General features: G+C 35.4%; 1 protein-coding gene across 1 annotated transcript; it reads left to right on the top strand.

Annotated features, from left to right (window-relative positions):
- Nucleotides 1–14,165: 14,165 nt before the first annotated feature.
- LOC104608304 (extradiol ring-cleavage dioxygenase-like) lies at nt 14,166–21,939 on the top strand. The gene is made up of 3 exons (XM_010274250.3): nt 14,166–14,526; nt 20,370–20,746; nt 21,515–21,939. The coding sequence occupies exons 1-3, from the start codon at nt 14,296–14,298 to the stop codon at nt 21,705–21,707; spliced, it is 801 nt and encodes a 266-aa protein (XP_010272552.1). The 5' UTR covers nt 14,166–14,295; the 3' UTR covers nt 21,708–21,939.
- Nucleotides 21,940–24,928: the final 2,989 nt, after the last annotated feature.

Here is a 24,928-nt window from a genome sequence, read left to right as displayed (position 1 = left end):
AGAATTAGCAAGAACAAATATCAGAGGGTTGTACGTGTGATTTCACACCTGCAAAACAAAGGGTTAATCGCAGATAGTGAAATCGTTATCTGCAAATTGCAGATTGCAGTTTCTCAAACTGCAAAAGGTCTTCTCTTCCTCCACGCATTCTCGCAAGTCTTTAAACGTAAAAAAAAATAGAAAAACCTATTTTTCTATTAATTACATCATATCAAATCCTATACATTTTGTCTAAAAAAAAAGAAATTATTTACAAACCAAAATGAATAGAATAAAATTTTGCAGGGTGCACAGATCCTGCCACCTTTAAAGAATTCGATCTCCATCACACGATAGCCTAAGAATTCAAGAAATAATTACAGAACCATTCCATGATTATTAAAAAATAATAAAGAATTAATTTCAGATCTACATGCCCATAACTGAGAACCGATTTCTCAGAAAAATAGAAAACTTGCGCATAGGTTCAGATCTGGTCCAGATTTGGTTCAAGCTTGAACCTGGCTCTAATTCCATTGAAGGGATAGGAGATCTATCAAATGGATGGCCGAACCATGCAGGGTGGCTGGGCGAAATTTCAAAAATTTCTTTCTCCCATCTGGGAATCCTATCCCCTGATTTAAAAAAATTGTATTTTTCAAGGTTCGTTCTTGAAACAAACCGGACCAAATCTGAAACCAAGATTAGGGAGAGGAATACCAGATACGGAATCCACACAAAAAGTTCCTCCCAATGTAGGTGTTCACGTGCAAAGAGGGTACCAAATCCTTCCTCCACTGAAGATGACACAACTTAGGGTGAGGCAGGATCAGTAAGTGGTTCTTCAGCAAGAACCTCAGATTCTTCAGCAAGAATCGAGCAAGGTGGTGAGCACAGCTTCATTATTTCTTCCACCAAGAAACAATATCAAGATCCAATCTTGATCACTCCAAGAGGTGGAGATCAAACAGGGTAGGGCGCCAAGAGCAGAGAGAGAGAGAACTAGAAGTAGAAAGCAGTAAAACTATGTATGTATATTCCAGTTCGCCCTCCTCCTTTATATAAACCTTAAAGAGTCAATCTCCTAATTTTGTTAGGAGTTTCTTGATCCAAATCTTTATTTGGATCTGAACTCTTTAAGTGATAAGGATAATCCCTTATCTTATCTGGAGATCAAGATCAACTACTCCTAATCGAATTAGAAATTTCCTAATCCAAACCTTTATTTGGATCTGGACTCTTTAAGTGGATAAGAGTTATCCTTTTATCCTTATCCGTTGATCCATACCCAGATTCACCCCCTATTTAATTAATCCAATTAACCCAGTTCGAATTGGGCTTTAGGCCTATTAAGCTTTCAGGCTCACTTCCTTTAATGCTGGCTAGCTTGGCTCTCTTTGTATGGCGTGGGACCCTATCATTGATCTCCACATAAGCCACATGGGTTTAGCCTAGCCTCTGTTACAAGGCATTGCCGAATTCACTGTTGAATACAGTGAACCCCTGAGTCCATCAGTATACGGGACCAACATTTACACTAAATTGTCCTTGGATCCAGCCATCTTATGAAGGCCCAAGGACAGTGGGCAGATGTGAGATTAGCCCATTAGGTTTATTATCCCTAAATGGTCTTACACTTAACCTCTCTGCCCTTAATGATCATACACTGCCCGACAAGAGAGGACCTCTCCCTCGGCTACAAGGTACAGTGTTGCACTCTCTACTCACATGGATCCCGGGAATTAAAACCTTTTGCAAACATTTTGTGAAACCGTAATATATATGTATATCTCTATATAAATATATTTTGCAAAAACAAATTTCAATAAATTTGAAATCAACTGCTAGCAGTTTAGTTTTCCATCAGAGAAAGTGCATTCCCCGATCATTCACTTTGTTCGACAATGGGGCTGATCCTGCCACTATGATCACCCACTTAGGTGAATTCTCGGACTGTCCCAACATACCTAGGTTTTGACCCCCTTTAAGGACCCCATTGATTGGCATATCAAAGATAGCCCAATCTGACACCTAGTGCAGTACCATAATCGAGTCTAGGGGTCAAGTGTAACATTCCAGTTTTTCCCATCTATCTCTAAGGTCCAAGGCAATACTGGAATTTAGTCCGGTTCAGTGTTTCAAGAAAACCCACATTGCATGTACCTCAGGTCTCACCCTGGCAGCTAAGACAAGCCACCCCAACCAACTTGGCGGCACATCAGTGTTAGCTTGGATAGGATAAATCTCCCCAAATCTATCCAATGGTTGTGAAGATTCTAAACTAACATGAGTCTCATAAGTTTCTAGTTTAAGGGTATTACACGAAAACACACCAATATAACATGAATCAAATATGTACTTTATTCATTTACAATAAATGTCATAATGTACATTAAGCTGATTGGAGCTAAGGGCATACACTGTCTAACATAGCCTGGCTCCAATAGAGTAAAACAAAAAGACACAACACAAATCAAACAAAAGTTCAAATCCCTTTGAAACCGAAAAGAACCCTTTCAGGATCATCATGGGGCAAGCCTTTCATCAGCCGAACAAGAATTGTCGGTTGTACTCTACCATGAAAAGTTTGCTAGGATGAAGGAGGACACGAAGAACACACGAGCATCCTAACCAAAAAAAATAATCGAGTGCACTCAACCTAACCTAAACATTCCTGAAAAAGTTAAAATCCAAAAATTCCACAAGTACGGACATGTTCAGCTTGGATATAAGAGCCTAAAAGGATCCTCTTTGGATTGGTATACCCAATTCAACCTAGACACCCGGAGGACATGGAGCAAATGGGTGAATAGTTTTGTTGATCTAAAACACCTTAGGACGACATAGGACAAGTTTTCCAAGAATTTCATCAATTGAAAGAAGTTGGTATGCACATTGAATGGGGAGTTAAGGACAAGAAAATTGACTTTGCATCAACAAATCCACTAGTTCAGATAAAAAAAAAACCTATTGTAGTTGCCACCATACATCAACATTCCTCTTCAACACAGAAATGTCAAACTTTAACTAGAAGTAGTCTCAATTGCTTCCTTGACTAGTTAAGAGTGGATATCTAAAACTTGTGTCACCTAAAGCAATTCCCAATCCCCTACCAAAGAGCTCCAAGTTGGGTGAGTATTGTTCTTATCACCAAGGACTAGGGCAATTGACAAATAATTGGACTTTTCTCAAAGTTAACATCCAAGATCTAATCAACTTCAAACATATGTAATCAAATTTGTAACATTTTCAAAAACTACAACTAGTCTGATCCCTCACAAGGGGTACGTAGGCAGCGTGGGCAGAGGAGTTTGGGTGTGACTTAGAAGAGTAGATAAAAATAAAACCTTAGGACTCTCAAATAAACACATTTTAGTATCATCATCTAAAACCCTAGGTTATCCATCCAGACGCCCTCTAGGTACAAACCCAGACAGTCTAGGCATTGCTTGCATCATCTTTGCATTCATTGCATACATGTTCACATTCCATCTAAAGTTTAATGCTCCCAATGGGAAAGATGACCTCACCTAACAGAGATCAAGTCAAAATCCAACAAGAGATCGAAGAAATTTAAAAAGCAGTGAACCCGTTAACCTTCAAAGTTTATTGGCTAATCTCCCACTTAGGGGCAACACCACCAGTTTTTGTTTTGAATCCTATGCCACCGCCTCAACCATCCAAGAAAGAAGTGAAGAAGTTCAGTCCTCTACCTTGCCAACCTTCCCAACTTTTGCCCATCTTGGTCGAAAAAGGATACTTTCATTTGTTGCCTTGGAAGCTTCCTGCGGATCTGAAGAATTTTAACCAGAAAGCTTATTGTGTCTACCATCCAGCGCCTCATTAATGATAGCCAATATTGAAGGGATGAGAGATCCATCCTATGGACGCCCAAAAGATTGCAGAATAAGGGGCGAATTTCAAAAATTTTTCTCTCCCTTCAACTGGGAATCGTATTCCCCATTTAGAAAATCATATTTTCAAGGATCAATTCTGAACCATAAACTGAACCAGATCTGAACGAAAAAGGAGTGGGAAGGATTATACCTGATATGGAGAAGTAATATCTCCCAACGAAGGTGTTCACGCCCAATGAAGGATCCAAAGACTGCTCCCACTGAAGATGGCGCAGTGCAGGTGGAGCAGAATCAGCAGTGTTCTTCTCCAAGAACTCTGTCCTTCGCAAGAATCAGCAAGATGGTACGTGAGCACAGCTTCCTTTCAATCCTTTCTCAAAGGACTGATGTCAAGATCCAATCTTGACTTCTCCCACAAGTGGAAATCGAACTGGCAAATAGGGCGGCAAGAATAGGGAGGCGGCAAGAGAGTATTTGCAGGGAGCAGAATTCTCTCTTCTTGATTTCAGCACTAAAGAAAACCTGATGATCTGTGTGTGTATATACTTTAGGCTGCTGCCCCCTTCTTTTATAATCTTAAAGGGATCAGCTCCTAATCATATTAGGAGTTGCTAACCCAAATCATATTTGGGTTAGAAGTCCCTTTAAGTGATAAGGAATAATCCTTATCTTATCTGGAGATCAGATCAGCCATCTCCTAATCCGATTAGGAGGTTTCCAGATCTAAATCTTATTTAGATCTTGGACTCTCTAAGTGGATAGCGTCTAAGCACAATCCTATTAGCTGATCCACTTCAGATTTCGCCCCTTTATTAACTAAATAAACAGCCCAGTTCGAAATGGGCTTTAGGCCTATTAAGCTTATGTGCTCACTTAACCCTCTTAACTGCTGCCCAGTTGGGTTTCCTTGTATGGCGTGGGACCCAAGCATTGATCTACACATCAGCCACATGGGTTCGGCCCAGCCTTTGTTACAAAGCCTGGCCGAATACACTCTTAAAGACAGTGCACCCCCTGAAACCCATCAAATGGGCTCTACGGGCCCAACACTTACCCAAAGAGGTCCTTGGGCCCAAGCCACCTTGTAACACCCAGGGACTGTGGGCAGATGCAAGATTAGCCCATCAGGTATTATCCTCAATGGTCTTACACTTAACCTCTCAGCCCATAATGATCATACACTACCCGACAAGAGAGGACCTCTCCCTCGGCTGCAAGGAACAGTGTTGCACTCTCCACTCATATGGATCCCGGGAATTAAAACCTTTTGCAAACTTTTTAGAAACCATATATATACTTTTATATCTTATATAAAATATATTTTGCAAAACAAATCTCAACGGTTGAAATCGGCTGCCGGCAGTCTTGGTTTCCATCAGTGAGAGTGCATCCCCGATCATTACCTTTGTCCGACAAAGGGGCTGATCCTGTCACTATGATCACCCACTCAGATGAATTCTCGGACTGTCCCAACATACCCAGGTTTTGACCCCCGCTAAGGATCTCACTGATTGGTACATCAAAGATAGCCCAATCCGACACCTAGTGCATTATCGTAATCGAGTCTAGGGGTCGGGTGTAACTTTCCAGTTTTGCCCATCAATCTCCAAGGTCCAGGGCAATACTGGAAATCTGGTTCAGTTCAACGATTCAATTAATCCTACACTGTATGTGCCTAGGGTCTCACCCTGGCAGCTGAGACAGGCCACCCCAACCGACTTGGTGGCACCACAGTGTCAGCCTTGTCAGGATAGGTCTCCCCAGACCGACCCACTGGCTGTGAACATTCTAAACTAACACGAGTCTCATTAAGTGTCCAGTTTAAGGGTATTACACAGAAACATACCAAGGGAACATGAATCAAATATGTATCTTTATTTATTTACAATAAACTCATAAAATACATCATTCTGATTGAAGCTAAGGGCATACAAAATTGTCTAACAAATATAACCCTGAGACTCAAGCTTATGGACATGCTGCCACTTAAAGCATTGGCATTGAACTTTGTTTTCTTTGCACCTTAAAACTCAGTGTACATAGTTTTTACTTAATGAAATCTTGTTTTGTGTCTTCTCTCAATTTATGTTTGTGTCTTAATTCTTACTCCCAACAAAACGATAAATTCAATTGGGCCCAATTTATCCTTCTAGTGTATGCAAATGTGATGATTGAAAACTTGCAACAAGTCTCATCGATATGCTCTTAACAAAAGTTGGTTGCTGAATGGAAATTCAAAAAATGAAATTTTCAAAGAAAGGGACAACCCTGGGTAACACAGACACTAAAGGTATAGGGCATTAAATCGACTTTACATCAGTTACTCCTAAGTCAACGTAAAGGCATCTCAATTAGTCATCGATTAAAGAAAGGACTGGAGGCCATTTTTGGTCGTTCATTCCCCTCGGCTCCGTATCCTTCATTTAAACAATAGTCATCCCATATGAGCCTTTCATCTAAACCTTTCTTTGACAAAACCCACAAGTTTGCAAAGATGCTTGAATAAAAAAGGAAGATTAAAGGGCAAAAAAAAATGAGAAGAAAAAAAAAAGAAAGAAAAAGCATGAAAAAAAAGGCAAAAGGAACTAGGGAAAGTTCACTAAAGGGTCCCAACATTGTCATACTTCTCCCTTGAAGGATCAATTAGGGACAAGCTTAACATGTATTCTATTTCATAAGTCATACATACAATCAAGAGATGAAGGGAGGCCATCTATCAATGATTTCACCAGGTCTTTGATCCACTAACCAATCTCTTCTTTGACTAAACCCCCTTTTTACAGAGATAGATGTCAAATGTTCGAATGCCCTTATAATAAGTCAAAAAAGGGAATAAAATAAAAAGGAAAGACTAAGCCAGCAAAGTGCAATTTAAAAAAAAAAAACAAGAGAAAAAAAACTGGGGCAGCTAAGCTAGACATCTGTTTCGGATTTCATCCTAACCCCACCTCATTCTTTACCAACAAAAAGTCCTCGTAGATTAAGAAAGATGTATGCCTCATGGCATCGAAAGACATGAAAAGCATTTCCCACCCAAAGGGAATAAAAAAAGAGAGAAAAAAAAAAGGAAAAGAAGAAAATCCAAAAAAAAAAAATGTGCTAAAGGCCTCATTTGTCAATTCAAGCATCTGAAACCTATCTCAAAAGAATATTTGAGCCTCATGTCTTTCGATTCTGAACCATCTCCTAAGCCATGTTTTGTCCCATCTAATAAGACCTCCTCGATCTTTGAGAGATTAGCAAACTGACCTTAGGCACACCTTTTTTCGCTAGCAATGACAGGATCAAGTGCAAGCCCCCCAAGTGAAAAAAAAAAGAAAAAAAAAAGAGAAGAAGGCAGACCCAGAAGCACTAAACCAGGGGAAAAAGGGAAAAAAGAAGGAAAAAATAAAAGAAAAAAAACAGAAAAAGAGAATGATACATTCAAAACTCTGGGCAGGCACAAGAAATTCGATTCAACAAAGTCGTGAAGATTCAATCTTTGCTCAAAGGGGCAACTACCTCTTGCACGAACATTTTCCCGAAGTGAATTTCCAATTGGCATCTAACATTTCTAAGACGCATATCTCTGGAACCAATAGTGTTCTTATCCTCAAATCTCACACCACTTTAATAGTAAACAAGCTCTTTTGAGTGTCATTGTTTTGTTAGAAGTAAGTTATGACCTTTCACAACCTCTTGTCATCATCTTCCCAGCCGGTATCATACACATTGTCCTCTTCTCCAACCCAAATGTTTCAAAATAACCAACCATCATAGGAAAAGAAGAAAAGGACCCTCACCCATTCACCTTGCTTTTCAAAATCATCCAGCTTTAGTCATATCATCTCTTGTACTATGGCATATAAATCAATGTTTGATCATCAAATCTGTTTTAAAGTCCCATGTGGCATCAAAGTCCCTCGTGGCACCAAAGTCTCTCATGGCATTAAAGTCCCTCGTGGCACTAAAGTTCCTCGTGGCATCAAAGTCCATCGTGGTATTAAAGTCCCTTGTGGCACCAAAGTCTCTCATGGCATTAAAGACCCTCGTGGCATCAAAGCCCCTCGTGGCAGTAAAGTCCATCATGGAAAGCACAATATCTTTCTTTTTCCTTGCATCTAAAGCACCCAAAAATTTGTTTTCAAATCATCCAAAAGTTTTCCAGAAAATCCAAAATCTTTCATCCCAACCATTCAAAAGTCTTTTATCAAATCCAAGATTTTGGCATGCACCTAATCCGAAGTTCTTTGAAAGTTGCTTTCATCTAAGTTGTCAAAATCCCAAAGTCATTAATCATCCAACTTTCTTTCATCCAAATCATCCAAAACTAATCGAATACCCATCAAATATCATCAAAATCTCTCGCTTTGTGTGATCCGCTTTCGGGCATAATCGAATGCCCATTGAAAATCATCAAAATTTCTCACTTTGTGCGATCCACCTTCAGGCATAATCGAATACCCATTAGATATCATCAAAATTTCTCACTTTGTGCAATCTACCTTCGGGCATAATCGAGTACCCATCAAATATCATTGAAATATCTCTCTTTGTGCAATTTGCCTTCGGGCATAATCGAATACCCATCAAATATCATCGAAATCACTTGCTTTGTACGATCTTCCTTCGGGCATAATCGAATACACATCGAAAATCATTGAAATTTCTCGATTTATGTGATCCGCATTCAGGCATAATCGAATACCCATCGAATATCATTGAAAGCTCTCGCTTTGTGCGATCCACCTTTGGATACAATCAAATACCCATCAAATATCATCAAAATTTCCCGCTTCATGCGATCCACCTTTGGGTACAATCGAATACCCATCAAATATCATCGAAATTTCTCGCTTTGTGCAATTCGCCTTTGGACATAATCGAATACCCATCAAATATCATCGAAATCTCTCGCTTTGTGCGATCCGCCTTCGGGCATAATTGAATACCCATCAAATATTATCGAAATCTCTCGCTTTGCGCGATCCACCTTTGGGCATAATCGAATAACCATCAAATATCATCAAAATCTCTCGCTTTGTGCGATCCGCCTTCGGGCATAATTGAATACACATCAAATATTATTGAAATCTCTCACTTTGTGTGATCCACCTTTGGGCATAATCGAATACCCATCAAATATCATCGAAATCTCTCACTTTGTATGATCCGCCTTCTGGCATAATCGAATACCCATTGAAAATCATCGAAATTTCTCGCTTTGTGCAACCCACCTTCGATCATAATTGAATACCCATCAAATATCATCAAAATTTCTAGCTTTGTGCGATCCGCCTTTGGGCATAATAACACCACACAATTTTCATCGCTCAAATTATCGAAGTTTTAATGTGCAAGTAACTCCTATCTGAAGGGATCCTATTACCTCTCAGAATGACAACATGCGCTACAAAAATCATAGGACCGTTGTCAAGTTTTCAAAATGATTTCCTAAAATGGTTTCAACATCAAACATAAAAAATCAAAACCTGTAAAAACTCCAAAAAAATCAAAATCCATAAACTTCCATCAAATATTTGCAAAAATCAAAACCCGTAATAACTCCAATAAAGAAATCAAAATCCATAAATTTCCATCAAATATTCAAATTAAATAACTGATTTCAAAAATTAAAACCCATAATAACCGAAACAAAAATCAAAATCCATCAAATATTTTTAAAAATCAAAACCCATAAAAACCAAAACAAAAATCAAAATCCATCGAATATTTTCAAAAATCAAAACCCGTAAAAGCATAAAACAAAAATCAAAATCCATCAAATATTTTCAAAAATCAAAACCTGTAAAAACTGAAAACAGAAATCAAAATCTATATTAAACTTCTATAAAATATATTCAAAAAAAAACTCAATTAAAAAAATATGTCAAAATCCATATTAAATTAGTAAACTTCCATTAAATATTTTAAATCCATAAATCAAACAACTAATTCGAATCGAGAATCAAAATCCATCAAATATTCAAATCAAATAAATTTCAAGAATCAAAACCCATAAAAATCCAAATCAAAGGTAAAAAACCATCAAATATTCAAATCAAATAGCCAATCAAAAGCCAAAGTCCATCAAATATTTAAATCACATAAAACTCGTAAAAAATCAAATATTTTCAAAAATCAAAATCCATAAAAATTCAAATCAAGAGTAAAAAACCATCAAATATTCAAATCAAATAGCTAATCAAAAGCCAAAGCCCATCAAATATTTAAATCAAGTAAAACCCAAATATTTTCAAAAATCAAAACCCATAAAAATTCAAAAACCATCAAATATTCAAATCAAATTGTCAATTACAAAAATCAAACCCATAAAAATTTAAATCAAAAGCTAAAGTTCATCAAATATTTAAATTAAATAAAACTCGCAAAAAATCAAATATTTTAAAAAATAAGAATTCATGAAAATGCAAATCAAAATTCAAAATCCATCAAATATTTAAATCAAAATCAAGACCTCAAATCAAAAACCAAAATCTATATCAACTTAGTAAAGTTTCATCAAACATTTGAATCAAATAACAAATTCGATCTTCAACATCAATTATCGAAAACCTAAATCAGTAAAAAAATCAAAATATCAATTCGAATGCCACAATAAAAAAAGGTCAAACCTACACAAACTCAACCTATAGGCATCCAACAAATAACAAATTTGAAATCCATAAAAATAATAATAATAAAATAAAATAAACTTAACAAGCTTCATCCCATACTTAAAAATATCAAGTCCTTCAAAACACATTAATCGAAAATCAAACATCAACTAACGCTAAATATTTTTGGATGGCACCACTATGTTTTTCTTGTGTTTGCTTGACATTTGCAATTTCCTTCTAAGGCAATCTTCGTGTGCTTCTTTTTCTTTGTTGTTCGGCATCCTGCTACCTCCAACAAAGAGGGGCAGCTGTTAGCACCCAATTTTTGCTCGGTCCCTTCAACCTACCTCTTTGTACCCCCTCTTAGACCCTAAAAACTTAGAAACACAACTAGATCAACTTGAGACTTTCCAAAACCCGAAATGCCCTCTTTTGATGCAATCTACAGGACAAATAAAAACCTTGAGATCAACAACGTCTAATCAAACACCATCCCTAGACTTGGAAAACTACAACTTAGTTACACATCACTTTTCATTACTAGACTGCAAAGATCCACCGTTTATCACGCCAACTTCCTTTCTAATGACCCCGATCTATGCGATATTCAAATTCCAACTCCTCCAAAATCAAATCCAACATATCCATCACCCCAAGATTACGAGGAAACAATCAACTAGCGAATCCTACCACGAATCTACGACAACCAACCACAAAGACATCAAGACCCCATTCTGATGGCCCTGAATGACTACCAAGATTGACCATATCTTTCCCATATCAGAACCATCGACTTGACTCATCACCCAAATCCATGCCAACCCACCAAATGGTAGCTTAAAGTTCCCCTATTTGACCCATCATCAAGCCTAGATTCTATTTCAGAAAATCTCATTAATTGGGGCTTATCATCTATCATCCCAACCTCATATGACCAATCAAACCTTACCACAGTGTTCAAAGATCCAAAAAACCCCCACCATGTCAAATTTCATGACCAAACACCTCCATTTGATCGTTGAAAAAATAAGATTCCATTTCAGACCCTTTCATTGATTGAAAAACCATAAGCTAAGACCATGATCTGAACTGAAACAATCAATCTACACCTCTGATCAAAGATCCATCAATTCCATTAGATTCAGGATGTTCAAAAGTGCTAACCCACCAAATTTCATCCCAAAATTCCCCCATTTGACCCTTTATTAAACAAAGAATCTATTTAAGCAAATCTTATAAATCTTAACTTGTCAACCATAGATCTCCATTATCCTGAGACCATTTGACCAATCAAACATCACCACTGAGTTTAGAGACCCAAAAAACCCCAGCACGCCAAATTTCACATCCCAATTCATCTGTTTGACTGTTAAACTAGAAAGATACCATTCCGACACTCCAGATTAAATTGCCACATCATCTGGCCCAACCTGAAACCTTAAAAGGGTGATGACTGATGTCAGACCCATTCTTGACCCATTAAAATACCTGACCAATGAAACAAAGCCTAATAGGCTTAAAAAGCTCAAAATACCAAATAGATCCTTACTTAAGACCATGAAAAGACAAAATAGCTTTTAAAATATCATCAAATTTACGTTTTTTGCCATTGTCAGCCCCAAATACAGGGCTGCCCATCTGGCATGCCCCAAGCTCCCATTGGACGCACAAAACCCATGAAAACCACCCCAAAATAAAAAATAAATAAATACAAAGCACTATAGTTGAACATTTGCTTATTTGTGGGAAAAATCTCAGTGGAATCCCAAGCACTATAGCTGAACAAGTTTCAGATCCATCTCCCTCCATTCTGTATAAATACTAACCTAATTCGAGCTCAAAAGGGGGGATGAAGGAGAGAAGACCTGAGGGGGAGACCAGAGAAAAGAGGAGGGGAGAGGAAGGAAACCCAAGAGAGGCTCCTAGAGAGAAAGAAAGAGGGGAGAGAGCTTTCTCCCATACCATATACTGCCTCTTGTTCACCCAAAATTTAGAGGTGCATTGAACATCATATTCTAAACTCGACTCCTCCACCTTCAAGCGGAGGTTGCTACTCCCTAGCTCAAGAACCCATCTAAACTTCATTATGTCGCATCCCTACCTACTAGAAAACTCCCGTCAAGGTACATATGAACTCGGACCACACAATAAACTAGAACAATTTTTGGGTCATGGTTTCATCGATATAGTTAACTCATTCAAATTGTGAAAACAATCATTTAATTGGACAAAAAAAATCACCAGTTCAACCATCCGGTACAGTTAACCTATTCAAATGTGAAATCCATCATTTAGTAGGTATTTGGAACTAATGTTGTTTCTTCAAAAAACAATGTCACATCAACGCCACATCTGAAATCCTTTTTTTCTTTTCAAATGCTTAATGTTTGGTTATGTATTTTCTAAAAAACCCAGATGACTGGATTACTAGTTCAGAATCACAACTTGATTTCAATGGTTGAAACCTTAAATCCTCCTAAATTGCTAAGTGTTTGATAGTATGAGATTATATGAGATTAAAGACTAAAAAAGAGTATGAGAATTGAGAAGAGAATTGTTGAATTGGTGTGATGTGTATAGTGGAGGATAGGGCTATTTATAGGAATTGGAAATAATTCAATTGCACAAAATACCCTAAAAATTATCCACTTTTTAGTTGTTGGAAGGGATATTTGGTTATTGTAAAGTCATTTATCACTTTACCAAAATGCCCCCAAAGTCTCAAACTATCTGTTATATAGGATATAGCTATTAGAGGGGCATTATTGTCTTTTTCTTCTCCCCAAAGCCAAAATACATAAATACCCCCTATATAGCTATTTATAGGCTTATAGTTGTTCATCGAGGGGGTATTTCTATATAAACCCCCTAAAAAAAGATAAAACCTCCTATGTTTTAAATAATTTCCAAATTGGGATAGTGGACTTAATGTTGGGGAATTGGTTTTGGGAGGAGTTGACCATTTTTTTAATTCTAAAAAATAAAAATTAATTTAAGTGTTTGACAGTATCAGACTGTATGAGATGAGAGACCGAGAGAGTATGAGAATTGAGAAGAGAATTGCTGAATTAATGTGATGAGTATAGTGGAGAATAGGGCAAATTTATAAAAATTGAAAATAATTCAATTGCCCAAATACTCTAAAAACTATCCACTTTTTAGTTGTTGTGAGATGAGGTATTTTAGTCATCGTAAAGTCATTTATCACTTTACCCAAATGCCCCCAAAGTCTCAAACTAACTGTTATATAAGATATAACTCTATATTGAAGGAGCATTTATTGTCTCTTTTTCTCCCTCGAAATCAAAATATATAAATACCCCCTATATAGCTATTTATAGACTTATAGATGTTGATTCAGGGATATTTCTATAAAAACCTCCTAAAAATTAAAATTAACAATTTAGAAGGTCTTCCAAACGTCCAACGGCTAGTTTCTCAAACGGGCTAAACCCGTACTGTACCCACGGGCTGTGGCATATCAGCCCGTGGACCTGAAACCCCTAACCCAACACACCCGCACGATCATTCACAAATACAGAGAGCATGGCAAAACCTTGTCCCTCAATACAAACATTAGTGTGAACACAGAAGAGGTGGGACGTTGTGGGGGCAATCTGGTGGGGGCAGATTTGAACTCTGATGTATGAGCTGATGTTCTTTTTTTTTTTTTTTATTTTGTCGGCGCATTCTAGAGCGAAAAAATCGTCCTCCCTCCCTCAATTCCTCTGGTATAAAAACGGAACCGCGAGACGCGTTTTTTCTCACACAAAAAGCCGTATTCAATTGACTACAAGCAAACAGCAAAAATTTTGGCAGTCCGAGCGTCTGGGGTTTGTCAATCGAAAGCAAAGCAGATAATGATGGATACGTTCTTCATATCTCATGGATCGCCGACGCTGTCAATCGACGATTCCCTTCCGGCGAGGCATTTCTTGAAATCTTGGCAGCAGAAGATCTTCACAGAGAAACCCAAGTCAATTCTTGTCATCTCCGGTCATTGGGAGACCAATGAACCCTCTGTCAACGTTATCTCTGGTCTCAACGATGTCATCTACGATTTCTATGGCTTCCCTAAGCCCATGTACGAGGTAAGACCAGCAGATGATCAATTCATTTCTTTCTTGCATTTGATTTATTGTTTCTGCACCCGGTATACCAGTTCGATTTCTTGGATTGGATTTCACAATTCAGAAAAAGAAGAAGGGAGAAACAGAAAATAGAAGCTTAGAAATCCAGTTTAATCTAAAAAAAAGGGAATAAATAGATTTTTGTTGACCTTTTTCATAGGGAAATTCGCCATGGAGCTGTGTTTGATTTGGCAGAAGAGAGAATTTTCTAAAATTCCTTGACAACTTTTCCCTCAACCGGTTTGAAAATAAATTGGTTCTTCAAACAAAAATCTGAGAAAAACTTGTCTTTAAATTTTTTTTTCCAAAATTGGAACAAAAAACGTGTTTTCATTTGTTTATTTTATTTCATTTCATGATATAGAAAAGATACTGAAAAGCAAACAACTGATCAATAATAAACTGAAATCATAAACGTAGTATAGCAAATAAGGTGTTATTTATTAAAATTCATAGGTGGATTTAGATTGGTCAAAACTATTTTCTTATCATACCTTTCCAGCATCATAAATTAAAAAAAAAAAATTGTTTATATTTAAAAACCATTTATAGTTTCAAAACTTCTGTTGTTTTTTAAAGCAACCCCCTTATGTTAGGTTTCTGGTTTTGATGTGGTCAATCTAATATCTCATACCATGGTTTAAAGTATCGATATGATTATCTTTTGAAGAAGATATGATTCATTTAGACCCCCAACTTTTTTTAATTATAAAAAACACATTTTAAGCTTCCCAAAAAACCAAACTTTGAAAAAAATAAAAAAGGGTATTTTGATTGTTTCTAAGTACTAATACAATACAGCCGAAATGCGTATCGTATCGATACTTTGAAACTTACCTTAAACTGGACCAAATGATCGGACCTTGACAATCGGAAAACACTGACCTTTTCCGATTAAATGACAAGTTAACTGTAACGAGCATTCCGAAATTCGGATTTTTAATCCGGTCGAGTCTTTACAACATTGCTTAGACATTAGAATATTGATGGGATTGGGTACCAAAGCTAAGGTTCTACTTCACCAACTAATTTCAATTGTGGAGCATTTGAGTAAAAAAGAATTGAGTTTCTGGATTGAATGTTAGTTGAGGAAAGCTCCCAAACAACGTTCGTAGTTGGTAAGATATGGACTACAGGGTAGTTGGAGATGTTCTCATCCATGTCCATGTGATCAACTATCAAATTTGGTTCGTCAATAGAGGGTAGTTAGAGATGTTCTCATCCATGTCCATGTGATCAACTATCAAATTTGGTTCGTCAATAGAGGGTAGTTGGAGGAACTCTGATTCCCAAATTACATCCAGTTAGGGCTGTCAATTCTTTGTCCGACAGAATCAAGCCAATTGAACCAATTATGTTGGTTTTGGTTATATGGTTTTGTTCTGATTAATAATTTGACTGGGTTGGTTCTTATTATTTCAAGCTGATTCAGATTTGAAGTGATTATATTATATTATATTATATTATATTATATTATATTATATTATATTATATTATATTATATTATATTATATTATATTATATTATATTATATTATATTATATTATATTATAATATATTATATTATATTATATTATACTATACTACTATTAAATGTATGAATGAAAGTGTGGAATTTGTATTTGACTAAAATGTCCTAATTTTTGAATTTGGTATCTCTTTAATTGTAATGATAGAAATGTAATTTGAACATCATTTTTCTCATCATTCAAATTCTTCTCATCAAGTTTTATTTTTTAAAGTATTAACTCCCATTAGCATTCATTGACTCTTATTCTTGGCTAGAATGCCCTTATTTTTTAATTTGGTCCCTTTTTAATTGTGATGATAGAAAATATAATTTTAACTACTAATATAATTTTAAGTTATTCTTTCGCTAATAAATTCTATGAATTAGATCTATATCCAATACTTTTAATAATATAAAATACGTGATTTTTAATTGACCCAAAAACAAAACCATTCTTCCATTCTGGTGGTGAATAGGCAATTCAACCATTTGGGTTAAATGGGGCAATCTGTGATGATTAAATAACAATACAGAAAAATTGAGCACACAGATTGACCCATTGATATCATGATTAAATAAAAAAAACGAAAAAATATAAAAAACAAAAAAAACATTATGTAATAATACAGAAATTTTGTAAGAAAACATTTAAGCGTTATCTAATATTTTTATATTAATCATATTAAAGGAAAATTAAGTGTGGCAAATAATAGTTGTTTTTGTTGATGTTGGAAATAAAATATAAAATTTAAAATCAAACAAAAATGAAATTGTTTTCTTGGTGGCGGGTCAACAGTTCAACCTTTTGAGTCATATGTGTCAACCCTTGATCTCTGTAGAAAATAGTTGGACACATCTCTAATAATATATATTAATCATATTAAAAATTAAACACAATAAATAAAAATTGTTTTTAACTTTTTATTGATGATGCAAATAAAATAAACAATTTAAAACTAACCCAAAAGTGAAATTGTTTTCCTGTTTGGGGGTAGATCAACAATTTAACCTTTTAAGTCAAATGTGTCAATCCGTGAAGTCATATTTAAATAATTAAAATTAAAAAAATAAAAACACATAAAAATATATAAATTATGTAAAAAAGGATTTGGGCATATTTCTAATACTTTATATTAATTAATCATATTAAAGAAAATCAATCCAATAATGGAATTATTTTCTTATTTGATGGTGAGTCAACAATTTTACCTTTTGGGTTAAATGTGCTAATCCTTAATGTCATAATTAAATAAATAATAAAAATTTAAAAAAAATTATAAACATAGAAATATAACAAATATGAAAATTTTTAAAAATATATTTTTTACTACCGTTATGATAAAAAATTTCCACATGCACACTTATTAGTAATATATAATTCCTGGGTCTGTTATATATGGAAATCGAATCGATTTGAGACTGGCACTGCATGTCCCGAATCAAAGCTGATTCATTCATACCTCCTATGCAATATCCAGCCCAACTAATTCGACTTGGGCATATCGATAATCGATGTGATCGGGATAGGGACCGGTTTGTAAGCAATTCAAACCATTTGGGTTAAATGGGGCAATCTGTGATGATTAAATAACAATACAGAAAAATTGAGCACACAGATTGACCCATTGATATCATGATTAAATAAAAAAACGAAAAATATAAAAAACACAAAAAACATTATGTAATAATACAGAAATTTTGTACGAAAACATTTAAGCGTTATCTAATATTTTTATATTAATCATATTAAAGGAAAATTAAGTGTGGCAAATAATAGTTGTTGTTGTTGATGTTGGAAATAAAATATAAAATTTAAAATCAAACAAAAATGAAATTGTTTTCTTGGTGGTGGGTCAACAGTTCAACCTTTTGAGTCATATGTGTCAACCCTTGATCTCTGTAGAAAATAGTTGGACACATCTCTAGTAATTTATATTAATCATCTAAAAAATTAAACACAATAAGTAAAAATTGTTTTTAGCTTTTTATTGATGATGCAAATAAAATAAACAATTTAAAACTAACCCAAAAGTGAAATTGTTTTCCTGTTTGGGGGTAGATCAACAATTTAACCTTTTAAGTCAAATGTGTCAATCCGTGAAGTCATATTTAAATAATTAAAATTAAAAAAATAAAAACACATAAAAATATATAAATTATGTAAAAAAGGATTTGGGCATATTTCTAATACTTTATATTAATTAATCATATTAAAGAAAATCAATCCAATAATGGAATTATTTTCTTATTTGATGGTGAGTCAACAATTTAACCTTTTGGGTTAAATGTGCTAATCCTTAATGTCACAATTAAATAAATAATAAAAATTTAAAAAAAAATTATAAACATAGAAATATAACAAATATGAAAATTTTTAAAAATATATTTTTTACTACCGTTATGATAAAAAATTTCCACACGCACACTTATTAGTAATATATAATTCCTGGGTCTGTTATATATGGAAATCGAATCGATTTGAGACTGGCACTGCATGTCCCGAATCAAAGCTGATTCATTCATACCTCCTATGCAATATCCAGCCCAACTAATTCGACTTGGGCATATCGATAATCGATGTGATCGGGATAAGGACCGGTTTGTAAGCAATTCAAACCATTTGGGTTAAATGGGGCAATCTGTGATGATTAAATAACAATACAGAAAAATTGAGCACACAGATTGACCCATTGATATCATGATTAAATAAAAAAACGAAAAATATAAAAAACACAAAAAACATTATGTAATAATACAGAAATTTTGTAAGAAAACATTTAAGCGTTATCTAATATTTTTATATTAATCATGTTAAAGGAAAATTAAGTGTGGCAAATAATAGTTGTTTTTGTTGATGTTGGAAATAAAATATAAAATTTAAAATCAAACAAAAATGAAATTGTTTTCTTGGTGGCGGGTCAACAGTTCAACCTTTTGAGTCATATGTGTCAACCCTTGATCTCTGTAGAAAATAGTTGGACACATCTCTAGTAATTTATATTAATCATCTAAAAAATTAAACACAATAAATAAAAATTGTTTTTAACTTTTTATTGATGATGCAAATAAAATAAACAATTTAAAACTAACCCAAAAGTGAAATTGTTTTCCTGTTTGGGGGTAGATCAACAATTTAACCTTTTAAGTCAAATGTGTCAATCCGTGAAGTCATATTTAAATAATTAAAATTAAAAAAATAAAAACCCATAAAAATATATAAATTATGTAAAAAAGGATTTGGGCATATTTCTAATACTTTATATTAATTAATCATATTAAAGAAAATCAATCCAATAATGGAATTATTTTCTTATTTGATGGTGAGTCAACAATTTAACCTTTTGGGTTAAATGTGCTAATCCTTAATGTCATAATTAAATAAATAATAAAAATTTAAAAAAAATTATAAACATAGAAATATAACAAATATGAAAATTTTTAAAAATATATTTTTTACTACCGTTATGATAAAAAATTTCCACATGCACACTTATTAGTAATATATAATTCCTGGGTCTGTTATATATGGAAATCGAATCGATTTGAGACTGGCACTGCATGTCCCGAATCAAAGCTGATTCATTCATACCTCCTATGCAATATCCAGCCCAACTAATTCGACTTGGGCATATCGATAATCGATGTGATCGGGATAAGGACCGGTTTGTAAGCAGCGCCTCGCCGCCTTGTCATGTAGCCAACTAGCCATGCACGATCAGTTCAATGCCGGGTCCTAGGATTTAGATGTAGTCAATGTTGTCAGGCTTGACACCATAAAAAACTGTTTTGGTATCTGCATCATGGGTTGGACAGTCAACTGTCCGATTAAGATAACCATTCAATTTATCATGGTTTTCAAAACTGGATTGGACCGGATGGTCGCACTGAAAAATGGGGAACCAGTTAGATAACCGGTTTTAGTTTTTCCTAAAACCTGAATTTCTTCAAAAATCATTAATTTTGGTTAGCAAATTGCTGATTCAGGTGGTTAATCGTTTAAACGGTTTTGACCATTTTTTTATTTTTTAAAATTTTTTTGTTAGAGCGGACCAACCGTTCGGTTCGAACGGTCGGACCATTTGACCCGATAACCGGACCCCTGATCAGTTCGGTCTCCAGGTCAGTTTTAAAAACCATGCAATTTATTTCAATTAAAAAATGTGTAAAATAAAAAATTGGAAATGGTTTTAGATTATCTTTTAAAGCCATTAACAGTGGAGTTTTATTTTTTTTCTTCTTGGTGACTAACAATGGAGTTGTTTGATTGAATTATGAACGTTTTGGACATTAATAGCTAAAGTACCCAGCACCTGGTGCGCCTGAATTAGCAATGAGAGTGAAGGAGTTGCTTGTGGATGCTGGTTTCAAAAATGTCAAGGAAGACAAAGCTCGTGGGCTTGACCATGGTGCTTGGGTCCCGCTCATGCTCATGTATCCAGAGGCCAATATCCCAGTGTGCCAGCTTTCTGTCCAAACAAACGAGAATGGTACTTACCACTACAACATGGGGAAGGCGCTGGCGCCCTTGAGGGAAGAGGGGGTTCTGATAATTGGGTCTGGAAGTGCCACACACAACTTGAGAGCCCTTCGCTTGGCTGCAGATGATGGTTCTGCCATCCCTTGGGCTCAAGATTTTGATACATGGCTCAAAGAATCTCTTGTGAATGGAAGGTAATTTCTGTACTCAAGCAAATATTAGCATTATTCTAAGAAAACAACAACTAAGATGGTGTTTAGTATTGATGGTGCTTTTGGAGCATAGATGCCGATTCAACGCCATATAGGCATTTAACAGAAAATTGCTAAAATTGATGTTTAATTGAGTCGTTTAATTGATAAATGTGTCTCGATTTATGTGAGAGCCGTTTATCAAAAAAATATGCTAAAAATAATGTTCTTCATTTTTAAGGGTGTTTTTTTACTGTTTGTTTTATATGGGTCTAATGATGGTTTTTAAAACTGACTCGGAGACCGAACCGGTCAGAGGCCTGGTTACTGAGTCAAACGGTCTGACCGTTTGACCCGAATGGTCAGCCCGTTCTGACAAAAAAATAAAAAATTAAAAAAAATTAAAAATTTTGAAAAACGATCAAAACAGTTTGAACGGTTCGAACGATTTACCCGTCGTTCAGAGGTTTACTGACCAAAATCAACGGTTTTGGAGAAAAATCCAGTTCTAGAGAAAAACGGAACCAATCAAATGACCGGTTCCCGGTTTTTCCGGTCTGATTGTCTGGTCCGATCTGATTTTAAAAACCATGGGTCTAATGGCATCTAATGGCATTTATTGGCGCTGAGGTGTCAAAAAAACATTTAAAGTAGATTTTGTTCCGATTTTTGAGACAAAATCATACAAAACGTTTATTAAATAAATAACATTGATACTAAAACTATTCATGGGTTTCTACTTGAATTTAGCACTAAAATCATTATTTGCAGACATGAAGATGTGAATAACTATGAGGTGAAAGCACCCTGTGCAAAACTTGCTCATCCATGGCCGGACCACTTCTACCCTTTGCATGTTGCCATGGGAGCCGCAGGCGCAGATGCAAAGGCGGAACTCATCCACCATAGTTGGAGCCTTGGTACACTTTCTTATGCCTCTTATCGTTTCAAAACACCTCAATGATTGGTCATTTGCTTTGTCAAACGTTGGTTTTGTATTGTAATGGTAATGGCTGTTCAGCATGATCAGATAGATGATGGTTAATGGTGTTTTTCTTTTTCTTTTTATTTTTTGATATTAATGTATTAATGGTTGTTAATGGTGTATTAGTACTTGGGACTTCAGTAATCTCTCCATTTGTGTTAATTGGTAATAATTTCAACCATTACCAAATAAGATTACTTTTAGAGTTAAATATTTTTTTTCTTTTTTTATGATTTTTTATATTTTATTATATTGCATTGATTCGTTTTGCATTCTCAATATTGTCATCCCTTTAGGAAGAATAGTCTCAAAGTCATGCAACTAGGTCCTGCCTTCTTCAGGCTGTTTTTGGTTTGATACGAAATAAGAGAGAAATAGAAAATTGAGGGAAAATTCTTTTAAAAAATTATGAAATCGTTGAGCATTTAACCTCAATTTCTTTTTCTCTTATTTTCTATCAAACCAAATATATTGGAAGGGATTACTAGTGGGAAGGTGTTAAATTGCTTATTTTGACAACTGTCAAAAGTGGGTTTTAATCTTTTTCAAGAATGCGGTAAGGGTATTTTAAGGGAATGGCCATTCATGGTGGAATGGCATTTCCCCATTTGAGGGAATGGCCATTCCCTCCCCCTCTCTTGGTAATGAAATCCCATTCCTACTGATTTCAATTTTCATTTCCATTCTTGTCTGAACCAAATAGACTGGGAATAGACCATTTCGACTTTGATTTCAAAGATTTTCAGTTCTGATTCCAATTGCAAACCAAACCCCCCTTGGTTTCTAGGGATTTCAAAGATTTCAAAGATCGAATTAGGGTTTCTAGGACAGCAAGAGCAAAGAGAGAGCTGAAAGCATAGAGTAATTTGGAGCAATTCGATCTCTCCTTCTCTTAATCCTTAAGCAACACTACTCCTAATCGAATTAGGAGGTTTGATCCAAATCTTTATTTGGATCTAGACTCTATCAGTAGATAGGTCTTATCCTCTTGTGAGAATGGGTGCTCCAAACCTAGATCCAAACCCATATTTGGCCATGTCACATGACAGCTTAACATATCATGTGACATCTTGATTAATCATATTGATCATGGGCTTTAGGCCCATTAACTAAGTGGCTCACGTCCCAAGAGTGTTGCTGGCCCATTTAGGTTTAATTTGTATAGCGTGGGATCCCAACAATGATCTCACATAAGCCCACTTGGGTTTGGCCCAACCTCTATGAAAAGGCCTGGCCGAATTCATTGCCAAATGCAATGAACCCGGGCCCAACATTTATAGTCAAATGATCCCTAAGTCCAACCATCCTATGAAAGTCCAAGGATAATGGACTTAAGTAAGATATAACCCTTCAGGTAATCAGCCCTTAATAGTCTCTTACACTTAACCTTTTAGCCCACAATGATCAAACACTGCCCGACAGAGAAGGACATATCCCCTGCAAGGTGCAGTGTCACACTTTGTTTGGATGGGTCCCGGGAATTAAAACCTTTTTGCAAACACTTTTTTTAAAACATAATATATATATATATATATATATATATATATATATATATATACATATAAATATGTTTTGCAAAACAAATCTCAAGCATGGTTGAAATCCATTGCTGGTAGTTTTGGTTTCCATCAGAGAGAGTGCAATCCCGATCATTCACTTTGTCTGACAAAGGGGTTGATCCTATCACTATGATCACCCACTAAAGTGAATTCTCAGACTGCCCCAACATACCCAAGTTTCAACCCCCAAAGGACCTTACTGATTAGCATGTCAAATATAGCTCGATCCGACACCCAATGCTATAATCAAGTCTAGGGGTTATGTGTAACTTTCCAGTTTTGTCCATCAGTCTCCATGATCTATGACATAATTGGAAAATTGTCTGAATTCAGTGCTTCAAACAAACACACTTTTTTTGATAAATCCAAGCGGTGCTACACAAGCATGGGGGTAGCACGTCCCCAAGAATCACTTTTACATATAAAACCAAGAGGGGGAGGGGGATCCTACAAATCAAAATTTGAAGAGTCTGAAGGACTGAATTGGGCCTGATGAGCAAGCCAATCAGCAGGTTGATTCGCCTCACAAAAGACATGTCGGTACTCTAAACCAAACTCGAATTGGGTTTTCAATGCAATGCAATTTTCAATGATGTTTTGTATGCTCCACGACGGATGAGTTTCTCCTCGAAGACAGGAAATGACAAGCTTTGAGTCCCCTCCTATGATTATGGGACAATCTTTGAAATTTAAAGCCAGATTATGGGCTTCTCATGTAACCCAGGCCTCTGCCATATTAATTGTGGCTTTACCTAGAAAATATGACTTTATATCTAAAACTTTCCCACCATAATTTCTAGCAATTCAAAGTTTATTTTGATTGCGTTGCATTTTGGGGACTTCCAGATAATCGGATGCCACTTCTTTAATATTTTACTATCGGGTTCATTTAGCTGAACTTTTACATTCTCACAGAAGGCCATTCTTGCTTTCTCCACAACCCGAGGAGGGGGAGACTCCACCTTTTTGAAAAATCTTTTTGTTTCTACTCTTCCAGATGGACCATAATATAACAGTCGTTTTTTTTAATTTATATTCTTGTCTTTGTTTCAAAATTTTCTCCCACCAAACTTTCAAATTTCCATCTTCATCATTTGGACCATCTAAGTTAGGGTAGACCATCATCCAAATCTGTTTAGAATAATTACACTGGTAAACAATATGATTTATATCCTCTAACTCACCACATCTATCACAGGTATCCTCTAGATTAAACCCCTTTTTCTTCAAAAAATCCCTAGAGGGGAGTCTACCCCTTAAAAGAAGGAGAAAAATTTTCAGTTTAGGGGGGCAGCATAGATTCCAAACTTTCTAATTAAATGAATCACTGATGTTTCTATTTTCCATAATTTTGGATATGTAAGCCAACTGGATGGAAAAATTACCTTTTGGTTCCAATCTCCAAATAAGTTCTTCATCCCTATTCAACGAGGGAATAAAGATGGATCTAATTTTATGCTAGGAAGATGTAGAAACTATTTCTCTAACTTTTTCCTCTCTCTACACTTTCCTTTGTTCATCAATACATTCACTAACCATTAACTCCAGATTTTCAATGATTCCACTATTATTTTCTTCTGGAATGGATGAATTTCCCATCCAATTTTCATTCCAGAAATGTATTGATGTATCATTCCCTAA

The sequence above is a fragment of the Nelumbo nucifera genome, chromosome 1 (genome assembly GCF_055504915.1).
Source record: "Nelumbo nucifera cultivar China Antique chromosome 1, China Antique-T2T, whole genome shotgun sequence".
NCBI lineage: Eukaryota > Viridiplantae > Streptophyta > Magnoliopsida > Proteales > Nelumbonaceae > Nelumbo > Nelumbo nucifera.
The sequence above is the reverse complement of the archived record's forward strand: the minus strand, read 5'-3'. Positions and strand labels throughout refer to the sequence as shown.